Source organism: Pan troglodytes, chromosome X (genome assembly GCF_028858775.2).
Source record: "Pan troglodytes isolate AG18354 chromosome X, NHGRI_mPanTro3-v2.0_pri, whole genome shotgun sequence".
NCBI lineage: Eukaryota > Metazoa > Chordata > Mammalia > Primates > Hominidae > Pan > Pan troglodytes.
Genome location: NC_072421.2, coordinates 68,144,041 through 68,163,848, shown reverse-complemented (window position 1 = coordinate 68,163,848; position 19,808 = coordinate 68,144,041). Strand labels below are relative to the sequence as shown.

The 19,808-nt window shown below is 45.1% G+C and overlaps 2 protein-coding genes across 5 annotated transcripts in view; one reads left to right on the top strand and one right to left on the bottom strand.

Moving 5' to 3' along the window:
- Positions 1-19,808, bottom strand: part of KIF4A (kinesin family member 4A) — a 129,002-nt gene that overhangs the window by 51,224 nt on the left and 57,970 nt on the right. For all 3 annotated transcript variants that reach the window (XM_016943591.4, XM_016943593.4, XM_016943592.4), the window contains exons 14-15: positions 16,318-16,374; positions 15,167-15,352 (exon numbers count right to left, since the gene is read on the bottom strand). In XM_016943591.4, coding sequence (XP_016799080.2) covers positions 15,167-15,352; positions 16,318-16,374 — 243 coding nt within the window. The remainder of the gene's footprint in view (positions 1-15,166; positions 15,353-16,317; positions 16,375-19,808) is intronic.
- Positions 6,593-7,582, top strand: LOC107971127 (trafficking protein particle complex subunit 2-like protein). Of its 2 annotated transcripts, none has more exons than XM_054676444.2 (2): positions 6,593-6,810; positions 7,334-7,582. In XM_054676444.2, exons 1-2 carry the CDS (start codon positions 6,593-6,595, stop codon positions 7,518-7,520), a joined length of 405 nt encoding a protein of 134 aa, XP_054532419.1. In that variant the 3' UTR covers positions 7,521-7,582. The 2 variants fall into 2 exon arrangements, with proteins under 2 accessions (XP_054532419.1, XP_054532420.1); XM_054676445.2 differs by having other exon boundaries at positions 6,711-6,796; positions 7,220-7,582.

The window sequence follows — 19,808 nt, the reverse complement described above, 5'->3', positions numbered from 1 at the left end:
GAGGCTGTGGGAGGGGCGCCCACCATTGCCTAGGCTTGAGTAGGTAAACAAGGAGGCTGGGAAGCTCGAACTGGGTGGAGCCCACCACAGCTCAAGGACACCTGCCTGCCTCTGTAGACTCCACCTCTGGGGGCAGGGCATAGCCAAACAAAAGGCAGCAGAAACCCCTGCAGACTTAAATGTCCCTGTCTGACAACTTTGAAGAGACTAGTGGTTCTCCCAGCACACAGCTGAAGATCTGAGAACGAAAAGACTGCCTCCTCAAGTGGGTCCCTGACCCCTGAGTAGCCTAACTGGGAGGCACGCCCCAGGAGGGGCAGACTGACACCTCACACGGCCGGGTACTCCTCTGAGACAAAATTTCCAGAGGAATGATCAGGCAGCGACATTTGGTGTCCACCACTATCCCCTGTTCTGCAGCCTCCACTGCTGATACCCAGGCAAACAGGGTCTGGAGTGGACCTCCAGCAAACTCCAACATACCTGCAGCTAAGGGTCTTGACTGTTACAAGGAAAACTAACAAACAGAAAAGACATCCACACCAAAACCCCATCTGTAGGTCACCATCATCAAAGACCAAATGTAGATAAAAACCACAAAGGTGGGGAAAAAACAGAGCAGAAAAACTGAAAATTCTAACAATCAGAGCACCTCTCCTCCTCCAAAGGAACGCAGCTCCTCACCAGCAACGGAACAAAGCTGGACGGAGAATGACTTTGACAAGATGAGAGAAGGCTTCAGATGATCAAACTACTCCAAGCTAAAGGAGGAAGTTCGAACCCATGACAAAGAAGTTAAAAACCTTGAAAAAAGATTAGACAAATGGCTAACTAGAATAACCAATGCAGAGAAGTCCTTCAAGGACCTGATGGAGCTGAAAACCACAGCACGAGAACTACGTGACGAATGCACAAGCCTCAGTAGCCGATGTGATCAACTTGAAGAAAAGGTATGAGTGATGGAAGATCAAATGAATGAAATGAAGCGAGAAGATAAGTATAGAGAAAAAAGAATAAAAAGAAATGAACAAAGCCTCCAAGAAATATGGGACTATGTGAAAAGACCAAATCTATGTCTGATTGGTGTACCTGAAAGTGACAGGGAGAATGGAACCAAGTTGGAAAACACTCTGCAGGATATTATCCAGGAGAACTTCCCCAATCTAGCAAGGCAGGACAGCATTCAGATTCAGGAAATACAGAGAACGCCACAAAGATACTCCTCGAGAAGAGCAACTCCAAGACAAATAATTGTCAGATTCACCAAAGTTGAAATGAAGGAAAAAATGTTAAGGGCAGCCAGAGAGAAAGGTCGGGTTACCCACAAAGGGAAGCCCATCAGACTAACAGCTGATCTCTTGGCAGAAATTCTACAAGCCAGAAGAGAGTGGGGGCCAATATTCAACATTCTTAAAGAAAAGAATTTTCAACCCAGAATTTCATATCCAGTCAAACTAAGCTTCATAAGTGAAGGAGAAATAAAATCCTTCGCAGACAAGCAAATGCTGAGAGATTTTGTCACCACCAGGCCTGCCCTAAAAGAGCTCCTGAAGGAAGCACTAAACATGGAAAGGAACAACTGGGACCAGCCACTGCAAAAACATGCCAAATTGTAAAGACCATCGAGGCTAGGAAGAAACTGCATCAACTAATGAGCAAAATAACCAGCTAACATCATAATGACAGGATCAAATTCACACATAACAATATTAACCTTAAATGTTAACGGGCTAAATGCTCCAATTAAAAGACACAGACTGGCAAATTGGATAAAGAGTCAAGACCCATCAGTGTGCTGTACTCAGGAAACCCATCTCACGTGCAGAGACACACATAGGCTCAAAATAAAGGGATGGAGGAAGATTTACCAAGCAAATGGAAAACAAAAAAAGGCAGGGGTTGCAATCCTAGTCTTGGATAAAACAGACTTTAAACCAAAAAAGATGAAAAGAGACAAGGAAGGCCATTACATAATGGTAAAGGGATCAATTCAACAAGAAGAGCTAACTATCCTAAATATATATGCACCCAATACAGGAGCACCCAGATTCATAAAGTAAGTCCTTAGAGACCTACAAAGAGACTTAGACTCCCACACAATAATAATGGGAGACTTTAACACCTCACTGTCAACATTAGACAGATCAATGAGACAGAACGTTAACAAGGATATCCAGGAATTGAACTCAGCTCTGCACCAAGCGGACCTAATAGACATCTACAGAACTCTCCACCCCAAATCAACAGAATATACATTCTTTTCAGCACCACACCACACCTATTCCAAAACTGACCACATAGTTGGAAGTAAAGCAGTCCTCAGCAAATGTAAAAGAACAGAAATTATAACAAACTGTCTCTCAGACCACAGTGCAATCAAATTAGAACTCAGGATTAAGAAACTCAAAACCGATCAACTACATGGAAACTGAACAACCTGCTCCTGAATGACTGACTACTGAGTACATAACAAAATGAAGGCAGAAATAAAGATGTTCTTTGAAACCAATGAGAACAAAGACACAACATACCAGAATTTCTGGGACACATTCAAAGCAGTGTGTAGAGGGAAATTTATAGCACTAAATGCCCACAAGAGAAAGCAGGAAAGATCTAAAATTGGCACCCCAACATCAAAATTAAAAGAACTAGAGAAGCAAGAGCAAACACATTCAAAAGCTAGCAGAAGGCAAGAAATAACTAAGATCAGAGCAGAAATGAAGGAAATAGAGACACAAAAAACCCTTCAAAAAAATCAATGAATCCAGGAGCTGGTTTTTTGAAAAGATCAACAAAATTCATAGACCGCTAGCAAGACTAATAAAGAAGAAAAGAGAGAAGAATCAAATAGACTGGACGCAATAAAAAATGATAAAGGAGATATCACCGCCAATCCCAGAGAAATACAAACTACCATCAGAGAATACTATAAACACCTCTACGCAAATAAACTAGAAAATCTAGAAGAAATGGATAAATTCCTCGACACATACACCCTCCCAAGACTAAACCAGGAAGAAGTTGAATCTCTGAATAGACCAGTAACAGGATCTGAAATTGTGGCAATAATTAATAGCTTACCAACCAAAAAGAGTCCAGGACCAGATGGATTCACAGCCGAATTCTACCAGAGGTAGAAGGAGGAGCTGGTACCACTGCTTCTGAAACTATTCCAATCAACAGAAAAAGAGGGAATCCTCCCTATCTCATTTTATGAGGCCAGCATCATCCTGATACCAAAGCCTGACAGAGACACAAGAAAAAAAGAGAATTTTAGACCAATATCCTTGATGAACATTGATGCAAAAATCCTCAATAAAATACTGGCAAACCGAATCCAGCAGCACATCAAAAAGCTTATCCGCCATGATCAAGTGGGCTTCATCCCTGGATGCAAGGCTGGTTCAACATACGAAAATCAATAAATGTAATCCAGCATATAAACAGAACCAATGACAAAAACCACATGATTATCTCAGTAGATGCAGAAAAGGCCTTTGACAAAATTCAATAACCCTTCATGCTAAAAACTCTCATTAAATTAGGTATTGATGGGACGTATCTCAAAATAATAATAACTATCTATGACAAACCCACAGCCAATATCATACTGAATGGGCAAAAACTGGAAGCATTCCCTTTGAAAACTGGCACAAGACAGGGATGCCCTCTCTCACCACTCCTATTCAACATAGTGTTGGAAGTTCTGGCCAGGGCAATCAGGCAGGAGAAGGAAATAAAGAGTATTCAATTAGGAAAAGAGAAAGTCAAATTGTCCCTGTTTGCAGATGACATGATTGTATATCTAGAAAACTCCATCATCTCAGCACATAATCTCCTTAAGCTGATAAGCAACTTCAGCAAAGTCTCAGGATATAAAATCAATGTGCAAAAATCACAAGCATTCTTATACACCAATAACAGACAAACAGAGAGCCAAATCATGAGTGAACTCCCATTCACAATGGATTCAAAGAGAATAAAATACCTAGGAATCCAACTTACAAGGGATGTGAAGGACCTCTTCAAGGAGAACTACAAACCACTGCTCAACGAAATAAAAGAGGATACAAACAAATGGAAGAACATTCCATGCTCATGGGTAGGAAGAATCAATATTGTGAAAATGGCCATACTGCCCAAGGTAATTTATAGATTCAATGCCATCCCCATCAAGCTACCAATGACTTTCTTCACAGAATTGGAAAAAACTACTTTAAAGTTCATATGGGAACAAAAAAAGAGCCTGCATTGCCAAGTCAATCCTAAGCCAAAAGAACAAAGTTGGAGGTATCATGCTACCTGATTTCAAACTATACTACAAGGCTACAGCAACCAAAACAGCATGGTACTGGTACCAAAACAGAGATATAGACCAATGGAACAGAACAGAGCCCTCAGAAATAATGCCACATATCTACAACTATCTGATCTTTGACAAACCTGACAAAAACAAGCAATGGGGAAAGGATTCCCTATTTAATAAATGGTGCTGGGAAAACTGGCTAGCCATATGTAGAAAGCTGAAACTGGATCCCTTCCTTACACCTTATACAAAAATTAATTCAAGATGGATTAAAGACTTACATGTTAGACCTAAAACCATAAAAACCCTAGAAGAAAACCTAGGCAATACCATTCAGGACATAGGCATGGGCAAGGACTTCATGTCTAAAACACCAAAAGCAATGGCAACAAAAGCCAAAATTGACAAATGGGATCTAATTAAACTAAGGAGCTTCTGCACAGCAAAAGAAATTACCGTCAGAGTGAACAGGCAACCTACAGAATGGCAGAAAATTTTCGCAACCTACTCATCTGACAAAAGGCTAATATCCAGAATCTACAATGAACTCAAACAAATTTACAAGAAAAAAACAAACAACCCCATCAACAAGTGGTCAAAGGATATGAACAGACATTTCTCAAAAGAAGACATTTATGCAGCCACAAGACACATGAGAAAATGCTCATCATCACTGGCCATCAGAGAAATGCAAATCAAAACCACAATGAGATACCATCTCACACCAGTTAGAATGGCGATCATTAAAGTCAGGAAACAATAGGTACTGGAGAGGATGTGGAGAAATAGGAACACTTTTACACTGTTGGTGGGACTGTAAACTAGTTCAACCATTGTGGAAGTCAGTGTGGCGATTCCTCAGGGATCTTGAACTAGAAATACCATTTGACCCAGCCATCCCATTACTGGGTATATACCCAAAGGATTATAAATTATGTTGCTATAAAGACACATGAACACGTATGTCTATTGCAGCACTGTTCACAATAGCAAAGACTTGGAACCAACCCAAATGTCCAACAATGATAGACTGGATTAAGAAAATGTGGCACATATACACCATGGACTATGTAGCCATAAAAAATGATGAGTTCATGTCCTTTGTAGGGACATGGATGTAGCTGGAAACCATCATTCTCAGCAAACTATCGCAAGGACAAAAAACCAAACACTGCATATTCTCATAGGTGGGAATTGAACAATGAGAACACATGGACACAGGAAGGGGAACATCACACACCGGGGCCTGTTGTGGGGTCAGGGGACGGGGGAGGGATAGCATTAGGAGATATACCTAATGTTAAATGACGAGTTAATGGGTGCAGCACACCAACATGGCACATGTATACATATGTAACAAACCTGCACGTTGTGCACCTGTACCCTAAAACTTAAAGTATAGTTAAAAAAAAAAAAGAAAACTAGTTTCTATTCATTATATACACCACATTTAGTCCCTAATTGTCTTACCAACTCCACAAGGGGGAATTATTCAAAAATTTGAGTCCTGGTTTACTACAACTCATGGTAATCTTCATTAATCAGAACCTATCCCTCCCCCTATTTTTCTTTGGCAATTCTTTACAGGTGATAGGAAAAATACCATGCTACTCAGGAGGCTGAGGTGGGAGGATCCCTTGAACCCAGGAAGTCAAGGCTGTAGTGAGCTATGATCATGCCACTGCACTCCAGCCTGGGCGAGAGAGTGAGACTTTGTCTCTAGATAAATAAATAATTGAATTAAAAACTGCTTTTATTTCTTAGAGAAAAAAAAAGATGGTGATTCACATGTGATTAAAACATATTGATTATATTAAGAATTTATTTCAGGCCTTGTGCAGTGGCTCATGCCTGTAATGCCAGCACTTTGGGAGGCCGAGGTGGGCAGATAACCTAAGGTCAGGAGTTCAAGACCAGCCTGACCAACATGGTGAAACCCTGTCTCTACTAAAAATACAAAAATTAGCCAGGCATGGTGGCACAGGCCTGTAATCCCAGCTACTCAGGAGGCTGAGGCAGGAGAATCGCTTGAACTCAAGAGGTGGAGGTTGCAGTTCGCAGAGATTGCGCCACTACACTCCAGCCTGGGTGACAGAGCAAGACTCTGTCTCAAAAAAAATTTATTTCTTCTTAAGTTAATCAAGCATGTTTGATACCATGGGGAAAAGGACTAGATGCCATGGGGAAAAAGACTAGATCTCTTACTATAGCTATAGCTCCTTACTGGCACCCCTTTGTAGAGTTAGGAATACAATGGGCGGGGCACCCAGCACTGGTCCTCCCAAGATGGTGATATGCATCCCGGTGATCACCAAGGAGAATTACCCTCTCTACATCCGCAGCACCCCCACGGAGAAAGAGCTGAGTTTCCAGTACATGGTGCACACATCTCTGGATGTGGTGGATGAGAAGATCTCCTCAATGGGGAAGGCCCTGGTCAACCAGAGAGAGGTCTATCTGGACCTGCTCTACCCCACAGAGGACTACAAGGTCTTGCCTCATAAGTCACTAGAGACTCTCGACCAGTCCCTTTGGACAAATCACTTGAGACCATGGAGTTCAAAGACGTTCCAAGAGCAGTAATGTAGCTTGTCCACGGTGACATTTACCAGTAGCCACTATTTTACAAAACATGGCCTCTACAGAGGAGGTCCGCCTTATTCATGAAGTCTCTGGTTTTGCAGTTAACTTTCTGGACCAGGCATTGATTCACAAAGAGGGTGAGGCATCCCAGGTGCACACAGAGACTCAGAGTCTGAATGGCTCAGCTTCCGGAGCCAGAATTGGGTAAGGCTTAGCTGCCTGCCCTTTGCTTCTCCAGTAAACACCAGTCATCCCAGTGAAGTATCTAGGCATGCACCCAGTATGGTCACTGCAGGACCAGCCCAGCCTGGGCACTTCCTGTGATTCAAGGTTGCCAGGCTTCTCCAAACTGAGGGCACACAGAGGGCCCTCAGCTGGCAGGTTCTTTACCTGCTGTCCCAGCAGTCCTTGTCTTACAAGTGCATTCCCTAACCAGCTATGCAGACAGGGCTACACTACCATCTCCAAGGTGAAGTTTGTCATGGTGGTGAATTCCTCCAACACAGCTCTTCGAGACAATGAAATTCACAGGATGTTCTGGAAGCTGCACAACTCCTACATAGATGTGATGTGCAACCCCTTCTGTAACCCGGGGACAATATCCAGTCCAGGGACTTTGATAACATGGTGATGTATATAATGATACAGGTCTGCTGAGTGAGAGCTCTGCCACCAGACATTGCAGACAGAAGCTTCAGCATGTGACTGTTGTGGGGATGTCTGCCTCTTCCTGAATGTGATGCCCATGGCATTTGGGGCAAGGCCCCATGCATGCTGCACCTCAAATAAAGCTCTTGTGAGATGAGATTTGGCTTTTTCCTTTTGTGTTAGCAGAGGATTTAACTAAGGAGAATTCAGCTACAGTCCTTTAGTGGTGTGGGCAGAGGTTAGTGACCAGACACAGCAGGAAGTCTGCCCCCAATAGGCTCGAAGCGGGGCAGGCAGGGGTGCCTGGAGCTGAGAGCTCTGGAGCCCACGGGACCTGTGACCACGTGGGCTGCCTCTGCTGCACCCTCTGCCCTTGCTGTGGCTGCCCATTGGCTGAACGGGTGGGCTGGTCCATAGGGGTTAGCCTCCTGAGCCCACATCCAGCCTAGGATCTAGGGGCAAATGGGGAGCCCTTCCAACGTGCACATTCCCATGGGGGAGGGCCCTCCTCTTTCTGGACTCGGCCTCCATTCTTTGCATGTGGTCCAACATCTGGACACAGCCCAGGCCTTAGAAGGAGCCCTCGTGAAATTTGGAAAGCCTCAGGTCAGCCTGCTTCTGAAACCCTACAGTGGCAGACTCAAGGCGCCCTTTCCTGCCTGTTGGTGCAGAGTAGGTTAGGATCCGGCTGCTGCTCTCCAGATCCCTGGGCAGGCTGCTCCGGGAGCACATGGCTAGGACGAGCCAGTTGGATCTGCCCTTTCTGCCCAGAAGCCCTGCAGCCAAAGTTCAGATAATGACCAGGCCTGAGGTGTCAACCAGGACTGAGGTGACGGTTCAGGCGGCCCAGGCCTGCCTCCCCAATGTCGCTTGTTGACGTGGCTGTGTGACGACTACCCAGGGCAGTGGCAGAGGCCACAAGGACCACCCACGTGGCTGAGCCCTCAGCACATTCCTCGCTCCATGTGTAGTCAGTACCAGCAGGGTTGAGCAACCAAGGCTCGGCCTGCTGAGGAGCCCTTCTCTCCCCAGCCCATCCTCCCACCCCCCAGCACTTGTCTAGGACTAGAGAGTTTCTCAAGGACTTTCCATGATCCCAGAATCCCCTGGGAGCAGGTAAGACTGTTAACGTGGGTTAGTCAGGGGCAGGGCACAGGGAGGTGAACTTTTTCTCTACCCATCTTTGGATTTTCATGTCTTCCAATAAGTGCAGTGTTAATTTTATAAATTACAGAAGAAAAAGAAATCAACTAGGAGTGTGTGTGTGAAAACCGCGTGCCCCAGGCCTCCCCTGCCCCAGGGTGAATTGGAAGCCCTGGAGTGGGCTGAGGCATGCCAGGCAGCTGATTCGGGTGCACGTGGGCCACAAGCCACCCTCACAGGGTTAAATATTTAACAAGAGCCTCGTATTTGTTAAGACAAGGCAGGACCCCAGCCCAAGCACCTCTCCCCTGCAGCCAGGCATGAAACCTTTGGCTTTTAGTGGGAATCACCCCTGCCTAAGTCCTGGCTGTGGCGGGGACTGCAAATTGTTAACCCAGCATCTATTCTCCTTCCTCCCTACTAACAGAATCCCAGTGCTTCTGCCCAATTCTGACAAGCGGGCAGGCAAAAGCCATGTCCTACCCTCCCTCACAACCCAGGGTGGGCAGTTGTAGCATGCAAGTGGATGATGTCGGGAGAGACTTGCAGGAAAGACCCTGTAAAGGGAGCTCAGCTGACATGTGCAGTACCCTTCACCTTTGCCTTCTTCCTGCCTGGAATGTGGATGTGATGGCTGGTGCTGAGACAGCTGTCTTGAGAGCATGAGGAAAAGATTCACACCCTAAGGCCAAGGAAGCAGAAAGCAGGAAGGATCCTGGGCCTCTGCTGCTGTACGTGCCCCAGACTACTTATGTTCAGCTTTTTTTTTTTTTTTAAATGTGAGAAAATAAATATACCCCTCTCCGGTTAAAGAAAGAAAGAAAGAAAGAGAGAGAGAGAGAAAGAAAAGAAAGAAAGAAAGAAAGAAAGAAATACAGTGGGGGAACACATATCCCCATGTTTCTAGGCAAGAGTACAAGAAAGGAGGAATCACTTCTCAGCCTTACCAGTAATCCTTTGTTTATCCTGGAAAAGCCAAAATACATTTGACCTTAAAGAGGCTGCACTGTATGTCCTATTAACATGGACAATTGAGCTACATATTTAACTTACTCCCTCCTGAAATCCCATGAAAATGAACAAAAAAGGAGGTATAAATCAACGAGAATGAAAAGAGACAAGGAAAGCATTTGAGAGATATCAACAAACTTTTGGAAGAAGAAAACAGCTGGATAAGCAGTAACTGACGTCCAGAGTGGAAAAAGCTAAAATATAACTCCTACAGGACAAACATCAAGAAGAAGCATGCCAATATGTACCACAGAGCCACAGAGTAGAGCAGAGGCTTCCTTTCTGGAGAGGCCGAACCTAACAGGTTGGACACAGCTAATAGCAGGGATGCAGTACCATACTGCTGACAGGGATTAAATAAAAGTCTGTCTATGATTGGAGAGACTTCAACTCCCTTATTTTGTCTGGGTTACTAGAATGATGGCATACCACCACTAGGCCCATACAACTCTAGGCAAAAGAATAAAAGATTTCTTTATTGGAAATTGACTAGCCTAAGAGAAATCCATGCACATACAACTTGCTATCGGCTTTTAGTGCCTCCCTCTTAAATATGAATGGATAGCCATGGCTCACTAGAATTTGTAGGAAAGTATCTTACCTGAAAGACAGACCAAAACAAACACAGTAGAGAAAGGAAATCTGGAGGAAACAAAGGCAAGGCAGGGAGAAGAAGAAAACCTTGATAAAATTTAATTCCTATTCTTAGAGATGGGCTATGCATCCACACAAAAAGAATAAAAGGCTATAAGAAGGAACAATTACAGGATCAAAAGGAGACCTTGGAAATTAATAGCCAAATGAAATAATTCACTAAGAATGAAGGGAAATCTCTCAGAGTGGAATAAAAAGACAAAGAAATAGAAAATAGGAAGAAAGAGATCAGAAAAGCAGAAACTAAATCTAAGAGGTCCAATATCTGACTAAGAGAAGTGCAAGAAAGAGAAAACAGAGAAAATGTAGAGACAGCATTATCAAAGAAATGATAGGAAAAAAAACCGCCCAGAAAGGAGTACAAATTTCTAGATTGAAAGGACCAGTCGAGCACCAAGCACAATAAACGAGAAAAGAAGGCTGGGTGTGGTGGTACATACCTGTAATCCCAGCACTTTAGGACTGGGAGGCTGGGAGGATCACTACAGACCAGGAATTTGAGACCAGCCTCAGCAACATAGTGAGACCCCATCTCTACAAAAAATAAAAAATTAGCCAGGCATGGTGGCACATGCCTGTAGTCCCAGCAACTTGGGATGCTGAGGCAGGAGGACCACCTGAGCCCAGGAAGTTGAGGCTGCAGTGAGCTGTGATGGCACCACTGCACTCCAGCCTGGGTAACAGAGCAAGACCCTGTCTCTATAAAAACAACAATAACAACAACAACAACAACAAAACAACAGGAAACCATACCAAGGTCCATCATTGTGAAATTAAGTAACACCTGGGGACAATGAAAAGATCCTGAAAGTTTCCAAAGTAAAAAAAAATAGGTCTATAACAAATAATCCAAAATTATAATAGACTTCTCAACAGCAATACTGGAAATAGAAGACAATGGAGCAAGGCCTTCAAAATAATGAAGAAAACATTTCTATAGAACTGTAAACCCAGCCAAACTAACAAGTAAAAGAATTTTTAAGAAGCAATTTTCAGACATGCAAAGCTTTAATGTATTTCCCTTTCATGTATACATTCTCAGAAAGCTATTGGGGTTTTACTCCACCAAAGCAAAGGGGTATACTAAAGAGGAGGAAGACATGAAATCCATGTCAACACAGAGATGAGAAAGAAGTGAAGCAAATCCCCAGGATGATGGTCCCAAACTGGTGAGTGGGCAACAGCCCTAGAGAAAGCAAATCAGGACAGAAGATTCCAGAACGGTTGTTTTCAGGAAAGAAACGGATTGATAAATTATCAATGAAGAGTTTTATAGTTTTTTGTTGTTGTTGTTGTTGTTGTTGTTGTTGTTTTTGAGATGGAGTCTTGCTCTGTCGCCCAGGCTGGAGTGCAGTGGCGTGATCTCGGCTCACTGCAAGCTCCGCCTCCTGGGTTCACGCCATTCTCCTGCCTCAGCCTCCCCAGTAGCTGGGACTACAGGCGCCCGCCACCATGCTCGGCTAATTTTTTGTATTTTTAGTAGAGACGGGGTTTCACCGTGTTAGCCAGGATGGTCTCTATCTCCTGACCTCGTGATCCGCCCGCCTCGGCCTCCCAAAGTGCTGGGATGAGTTTTACAGTTTTGTCAAGAAGTTTGGAGATAAAATTATTGACAGGTATATCGAAAACTAAGTAAATGGAAAAAATGAGATTATTATCTCTAGCAAAGACAAAGAGCTATACAAGGAAATGCAATCATACTATATGGCTCAACTTTAAACATATTTATGTAATCAGAAAAATTTAAACACTAAATACTCATTTAAACAAAAAGGGTGATATAACCATTTTGAAAGAAGAAGGTGAGGCAGTGTGCACAGGTGGTGGGATAAGAGAGCTACGTTCTTGTCTTCCATCGTGGGAGGTCAATAGATATTTATCTAAAAAATGTAACATAATTATACTGCCAATTCTTATCTAGAAATATGGAGGTAAATGTCAGAATAGGAATAGAGGACTGCTTTGACTTTTCTAAGTATTATAGTATTTGACTTTAAAAAATGATATATATGCATTTGTTTGACATAGATAAAAATTAAGTTTTTTGTTTGTTTGTTTTTTTGAGACAGGGTCTCACTCTGTCACCCAGGCTAGAGTGCAGTGGTGCAATCTGGACTCACTGCAACCTCCACCTCCCGGGTTCAAGCGATTCTCCCGCCTCGGCCTCCCAAGTAGCTGGGATTAAAGGCATGCAGCTAATTTTTGTATTTTTAGTAGAGACAGGGTTTCACCATGTTGACCAGGCTGGTCTCGAACTTCTGGCCTCAAGTGATCCACCTGCCTTGGCCTCCCAAAGTGCTAGGATTACAGGTGTGAGCACCATGCCCAGCCAAAGTTTTTTTTGTTGGGATGGTCTCACTCTGTCACTCAGGCTGGATTGCAGTGGTGTGATCTCAGCTCACTGCAGCCTCCACCTCCCTGTGCTCAGATGATCCTCCCACCTCAGCCTCCCAAGTAGCTGGGACCACAGGCTCACACCACCAGGCCCGGCTAATTTTTGTATTTTTTGTGGAGCCAGGGTTTCGCCATGTTGCCCAGGCTGGTCTCAAACTCCTGGGCTCAAGTGACCTGCCCACTGCAGCCTCCCAAAGTGCTGGCATTACAAAAAACTAAGTTTTTAAAAGTTCAAAAAGACCATGATAACAAAAGGGAAAAAAATCTCTATTGGCAACTCAGTTATTATTTTGGAAGCAACCTCTAACCTAGGGGGAAAAAGTGGTGAAAATTAATTAGCAGAAACACTTTTTTTGTCTTTACTGTGAAAACGTATGAGAGCTGGCAATTTAAAAAAAGCATGAGTACTTGTTGTAGGGTCCTGCAGCCCCATCCGTTCTCTACTGGGCCCTGGTATCCTGCTCCTCTCCCAGTTCTGCCGCTGAACTCTGTGCCTTAGTTTACTTCTCTGCACCGGGGGCTCACCCCAAGACCATTCCCAGCAGCTTCCCAGGTGATGTTGGTACCCCTAAGGCTGGGCTTTGCCAGCTGTGGTCCAGCTCCTTAGTACTGCCCAGGGGACACCAGGTTGCTGAGGATGTGACTGTGGGCACCATTCTAGGCCAGTGGTTCTCGTATTGCATTCCAGCAGCAGGAATATCACCTGGGAACTTGATAGACGTGCAAATTATTGGCCCCGCCCAAGACCCACTGAATTAGAGCTTATGGAATGGGGCCCTGCAAGCTGGGGTTTTAAGGAGCCTTCCGGATGATTCTGAGATGCATGAGAATCTGCCAACTACTGATCTAGGCCAGCCATTAGTGTAGCCTGGGGAGGGACTGGGGCTGTCTAGACCAAGAACAGGTAGAAAACACTAGCCTCATCTGGACTTCTGAGATTGGGAACCACCACCAACAAAAACCAACCCTATAGTCTCTCCTCTTGGAAGAGGAAGATAAATTGGAGGGCCTGGAGAAAGCATACATTTTTTTCTTTCCCTGCTCCTGGCTTGGTTCCAGCTCTGCTCACCTCTCTCACTTGTCTTGGTTTTACAAAAGGCTGTTTAGATGATGCCAGCCAGGCAGGGGTGGAAGTCCTGGGGAGGCAGGAGGCAGAAGACCCTGACTGTTTATGCCTTGGGAACCTCACCATAGACCAGATGGCCCCTCTTCAAATGGAAAGAATCCTAACTCCACAAGGAAAGAATCTTAAACCCCCAGTTCCTCCTCCTCCCAACCCCAGGAAGACCTTGTAGACAGTGCCAAAAAACAGCTCCAACCCCCAGCAGCTGGGAAGAAAGCCAGAAGCTGTCCTTCCTCCTCATCCTGGCCCCACTTCCCAGCCCCCGCCAATACTGTGAACCCTCTTCCCATTCAGCCTGGTTTCCTGGTGAAGGTCCTGCAGTCGTGGGCCCTGGGGGATCCCCTGGAAAAGGCCCTCAGGAGGGAAGGGACCAAGGGCATCCTTGGGCCAACTGTCCACCTCTCTTGTCCACTGTTCTCTCCTCCCCACTTCTGTCTTCAAAAGGCTACTTCCCAGGATAGATCGGGTGCTAGGACAACTGCAGTCCAATCCAAAAGCTCTCCCTGCCCCTGTGTCTTATTTCAGATGTGAGAACAACTGTACAGTGTAAACTAATAAAGTGTTTTTAATGGTTGTAGATTGGAAATAAAGTATGTCATATGAACAGTTTCCATGGGGGAATAAGAAAGCATGGATACTAGAGCTGTTCCTCAATATAAGCACATAATACCTTGGGAGTAGTAGGATATAGCTGGACGGGAAAACAACCCATTCTTCCCCCTACCACCCATCCTAATATCCCTTTGTCTGTAATTACAAACAGTGAGAAACACTGGTCTGCAAGGGAAAATAAGTCTGGAGCAAGGGCCATTTCTTGTGGGTAACCTGAAAGCCAAGGATTTGCCTTTAAGTAAAGACCTGACTATTAATTGGCAAAGGCCACTTAGAACTATCATCAGAAAAAAGTTTAGCCATTTGTCAAGTCATGTGACATCCACTAGTGTCTTCATAATTCATACTATAACCCAGACTATTTACCAAAAGATGTGTTTTTTCTCAGAATCCAAGCATAGTTATTAGAATATAATTTCTCTATAAGCAGGGACCACATTTATTATAATGTTATCAAACTATTTATTAAATACCTGTGGCATAAGGTAAGGCATTAGATAGATTAAATGGAACAAAATTACACGCTCCCTGTCCTGAATGTATCCTCTTTTTAAACCAACAGTACAACTCCCATTATACTATATACGTTTTGTTGTCTTTTCATCATCAAAAATTGTATGCTTGCTGTTTTCTTCCCATTCAGTTTAAGAGACTGTAGACATGAACAAATACTGCCCTAGGAAATAGTTTACCTGGTATTGGTACTGAATGGGCTGCAGTTGGCTGTCATTCTGAGTCATCTTCCTAGCCAGGGCCTCTTTCAGTGCAAGCGCTTTATTCAACTCAACCAGCTCCTTAGACATCTGCGCTTGACGGAGAGCATGCTGAGTGGTAAAAGCGTCAGAAGACCTGCTCGTCTCTGGACTGGTTTCTACTTGCTGGAAAAAAATCAGGATAATGATTTATAAGAGAAACAAGCAAATGGAGTTCCTTAGGCACTATTTCATCAAGTCTCACAGGCACTTCTCCATTAACAATATCTCTGTTCCTTTACAACAGTGGCTCTGCATACATTTGTTTTAAGTATCTGAAATAAATAGCTAGCCTAGTTCCCTGCTCTCTCAAGCACCTTATTTCTTATATACTTTAATGGACTCTTTTAGTATCAACTAACTTTCTTTGCTCTTTCCTTTATTGATCTGGATGGCATTTCTTACTTTTACCTCATTCCAAGGGGTTCTTACAGGAGAGAAGGTCCTGGAAATTGAGAAAAGGGTTCATTTGTTCTCACACAGCTGACCTCTAGTACCTGATCTAGTATTTTCCTTCTTTCAGAATGTGAAAACTACTGACATAGATTCATTTTAGGGAGAAAAGCCTGTCTCAAGCAATCCATCATCCAGCCTTCCATTTTGTCTTTATAACCTTTAGTCAACATCTAACACATTTTATCTATCCTTGTGATCTGAACACCTAAATTATTTTCCTTGGTTCTTTTAGCCCCTAATATCTCATCCATAGAAAAAATTCTCTTCTGTTTCTCCTCTAATGCTTTTTTGACTTTGCCATAATTTCCTCATTTTTTCCTCTCCTCATTTTTAACTTGCTGGACGGTTGATGCAGAATACTAGCCTCTAACAAGAAATCAGTCAGCTGGGTTGCAAATATGGAACATTACATTCTTGAGAAGTCCTGCCCCCCATTACCAGTTATACTATTAGTGGTAGAGCCTATCCAAGGTAGGGATTTTATGAAGCTGAGATTTACACTAAAGATTTCTGGATTTAACAGGCATTCTATGGAGGATGGTAACAATCACAGGTTCTCTTTTTCAGTTGAGTGATAAATTATAGGAAACGGCAGTTAGAGCTCCTGGTTCTACACAAAGGGGCCAATTACTTACGGCTTCTTGCTCCACCGCAGTATCAATGGCTGCAGCCATGCAAGCAACAGTTTCATCCTGCAGTAACAAATGTTTTGGTTTAGGGAAAGAGTCTGAAGTAAAGCTTACTGGTGGATTTTATATTGGTTATTTAATTTTTTTTAAGTGTATACAGAGACTGTTTAAGATATTGGACCCATTTTATAGTTACAGAAACCCCAATAGTCACGTTTCCATTTCCCATCTCTCAAGAGTCTTTCTTCTTCATAAAGGACAATTGTGTAGTTCTTATAAAAAATAAGGTCATGTGGCAACTGACATATTTCTTGCACTTCTCCTGCCCTGCCAGAGACATTTGGGCCAGAGTGAAACATTTAGCCATTCCAACAGGCCAAAGTTTAACCCATTTTATGGACTCTACCCTTTCTTTTTATGCATCTACCGCTTAGTATACCTCTATTAATGTACAAGCCTAGCCAGTTCTTATGGGGACATACCATTCTACGAACAGACATATCAAATAATGGCAATGCATCAGAAAAGTAAATAGAATGGTTATTTTTTATTTTTATAGTCAGTCAAGGTAGCAGGATCTTCCTCTCTAAAGAAATAAATGCCTAGCCAGGCACGGTGGCTTATGCTTGTAATCCCAGCGCTTTGGGAGGCCAAGGCAGGCAGGTCACGAGGTCAGGAGTTCGAGATCAGCCTGGCCAACATGATGAAACCCCGTCTCTACTAAAAATACAAAAAAAATTAGCCGGGCGTGGTGGCGAGCACCTGTAATCACAGCTACTCTGGAGGCTGAGGCAGGAGAATTGCTTAAACCTGGGGGGCGGAGGTTGCAGTGAGCCAAGATTGTGCCACTGCACTCCAGCCTGGGAGACAGAGCAAGACTCCATCTTGAAGAAAAAACAAAAATCAAAAAACAAAAACAAAAACAAAAACAAAAAACAGAAAGAAATAAATGCCTTAGATGGGTACTCCCAGAAAAATGTGCTCTTGAAGTCAGATAAAGGTACTGCAGCCTCTGTCCCTCATGTAAATAAGAACTGATCATAAAGATATGGAATCAATCTAAGTGTGTATGTGGTGTGTGTATACCATACCACATTTTCTTTATCCGATCATCCACTGATACACCATGGACTACTACTGGAATAGTAGTAGTCACACCATGGAATACTACTCAACCATAAGAAGAATGGAATCATGTCTCTTGCAGCAATTTGAATGAAACTAGAGGCCATTATCTTAAGTGAAATAACTCAGAAAGTCAAATACTGCATGTCCTTACTTATAAGTGGGAACTAAATAATGTGTACACATGGGCATAGTGGAATAACAGACATTGGAGACTTGGAAGAGTGAAAGGGTTGGGGGATGGTGAGGGATGAGAAATTACTTATTGGGTACGAAGTACAGTATTCAGGTAACGGCTACAGTAAAAATCCAGTCTTCGGTACTACCCAATATATCTATGTAACAAAACTGCACTTGTACCCCCTAAATCTAAAAATAGAAAAAAAGAAAAAAGGGAAAAAAAGAACAGATGATATGGTGCTACTCCAGGTAACTAGGAGGAAAAGGGTAAGCACTAATTCTTTGGCAAATTATTTTTTGGGGCATTCAAACAAATGCCACCTAGAAGGGAAAACTAAAACTACTTAATAGGACTAATTTGTTTATAGGCTATCATATTAGCAAGCTCTGTTCTCACCACTGGAATTTAGGCTTTATTTGGTATTGTAAGATATGGATTACCACTTCTGTGTAAGTGATTCTTCAAAGCCCTGGGAAAAAAGAATTATTTCCAGGAAGTCATGTACTTAAGGAGGTCATAGGTGAAAAAGCTATTAGCTCAACAGCTAAGAATTTAGGGTTAGTACATGGAGTCTCTATATCACCCTTATGAAACATTACATAGTTGTTGAAACTTAACTTTTAGTACCTTTAATGTGAGAAGTGAAGAGACCCCTCTCCCCTCGCTCTTTTTTGAGACAGAGTCTCGCTCTTTCACTCAGGCTGGAATGTGGTGCTGCCATCTCAGCTCACTGCAACCTCCACCTCCCGGGCTCAAATGATCCTCCCACCTCAGCCTCCTGACTAGCTGGGGCTACAAGTGTGCACCACCACACCCAGCTCCCTCTCCCTCTCCCCCTCTCTCCCTTTCCCTCTCCCTCTCCCTCTCCCATCTCCCTCTGTTGCCGAGGCTGGACTGTACTGCCCTGATCTCAGCTCGCTGCAACCTCCCTGCCTCCGGCTCCCGTGATTCTCCTGCCTCGGCCTGCCGAGTGCCTGGGATTGCAGGCACGCGCCACCATGCCTGACTGGTTTTTGTATTTTTGGTGGAGACGGGGTTTCGCCGTGTTGACCAGGCTGGTCTCCAGCTCTTGACCTCGAGTGATCTGCCCGCCTCGGCCTCCCGAGGTGCTGGGATTGCAGACGGAGTCTCGCTCACTCAATGCTCAATGTTGCCCAGGCTGGAGTGCAGTGGCGTGATCTCGGCTCGCTACAACCTCCACCTCCCAGCCGCCTGCCTTGGCCTCCGAAAGTGCTAAGATTACAGCCTCTGCCCGGCCGCCACCCCATCTAGGAAGTGAGGAGCGTCTCCGCCTGGCCGCCCATTGTCTGGGATGTGAGGAGCCCCTCTGCCCGGCCGCCCCGTCTGGGAAGTGAGGAGCGCCTCTGCCCGGCCGCCCTGTCTGGGAAGTGAGGAGCGCCTCTGCCCGGCCGCCACCCCATCTAGGAAGTGAGGAGCGTCTCCACCTGGCCGCCCATTGTCTGGGATGTGAGGAGCCCCTCTGCCCGGCTGCCCCGTCTGGGAAGTGAGGAGTGCCTCTGCCCAGCCGCCCCGTCTGGGAAGTGAGGAGCGCCTCTGGCCGGCCGCCACCCCGTCTGGGAGGTGAGGAGCATCTCTGCCCGGCCGCCACCCCGTCTAGGAAGTGAGGAGCGCCTCTGCCCGGCCGCCACCAAGTCTGGGAAGTGAGGAGCGCCTCTGCCCGGCCACCACCCCATCTGGGATGTGAGGAGCATCTCTGCCCGGCCGCCCCGTCTGGGAACTGAGGAGCGCCTCTGCCCGGCCGCCCCGTCTGAGTAGTGAGGAGCGCCTCTGCCCGGCAGCCGCCCCGTCTGGGAAGAGAGGAGCGTCTCTGCCCGGCCACCCCGTCAGGGAAGTGGGGAGCGCCTCTGCCCGGCCGCCCCATCTGGGAAGTAGGGAGCGCCTCTGCCCGGCTGCCCCGTCTGGGAAGTGGGGAGCGCCTCTGCCCGGCCACCCCATCTGGGAAGTAAGGAGCACCTCTGCCCGGCCACCCTGTCTGGGAGGTGAGGAGCGCCTCTACCCAGCCGCCCATTGTCTGGGATGTGAGGAGTGCCTCTGCCCGGCCGCCACCCCGTCTAGGAAGTGAGGAGCGCCTCTGCCCAGCCGCCCCCTCTGGGAAGTGAGGAGCGCCTCTGCCCGGCCGCCCATCGTCTGGGATGTGAGGAGTGCCTCTGCCTGGCCGCCCCGTCTGGGA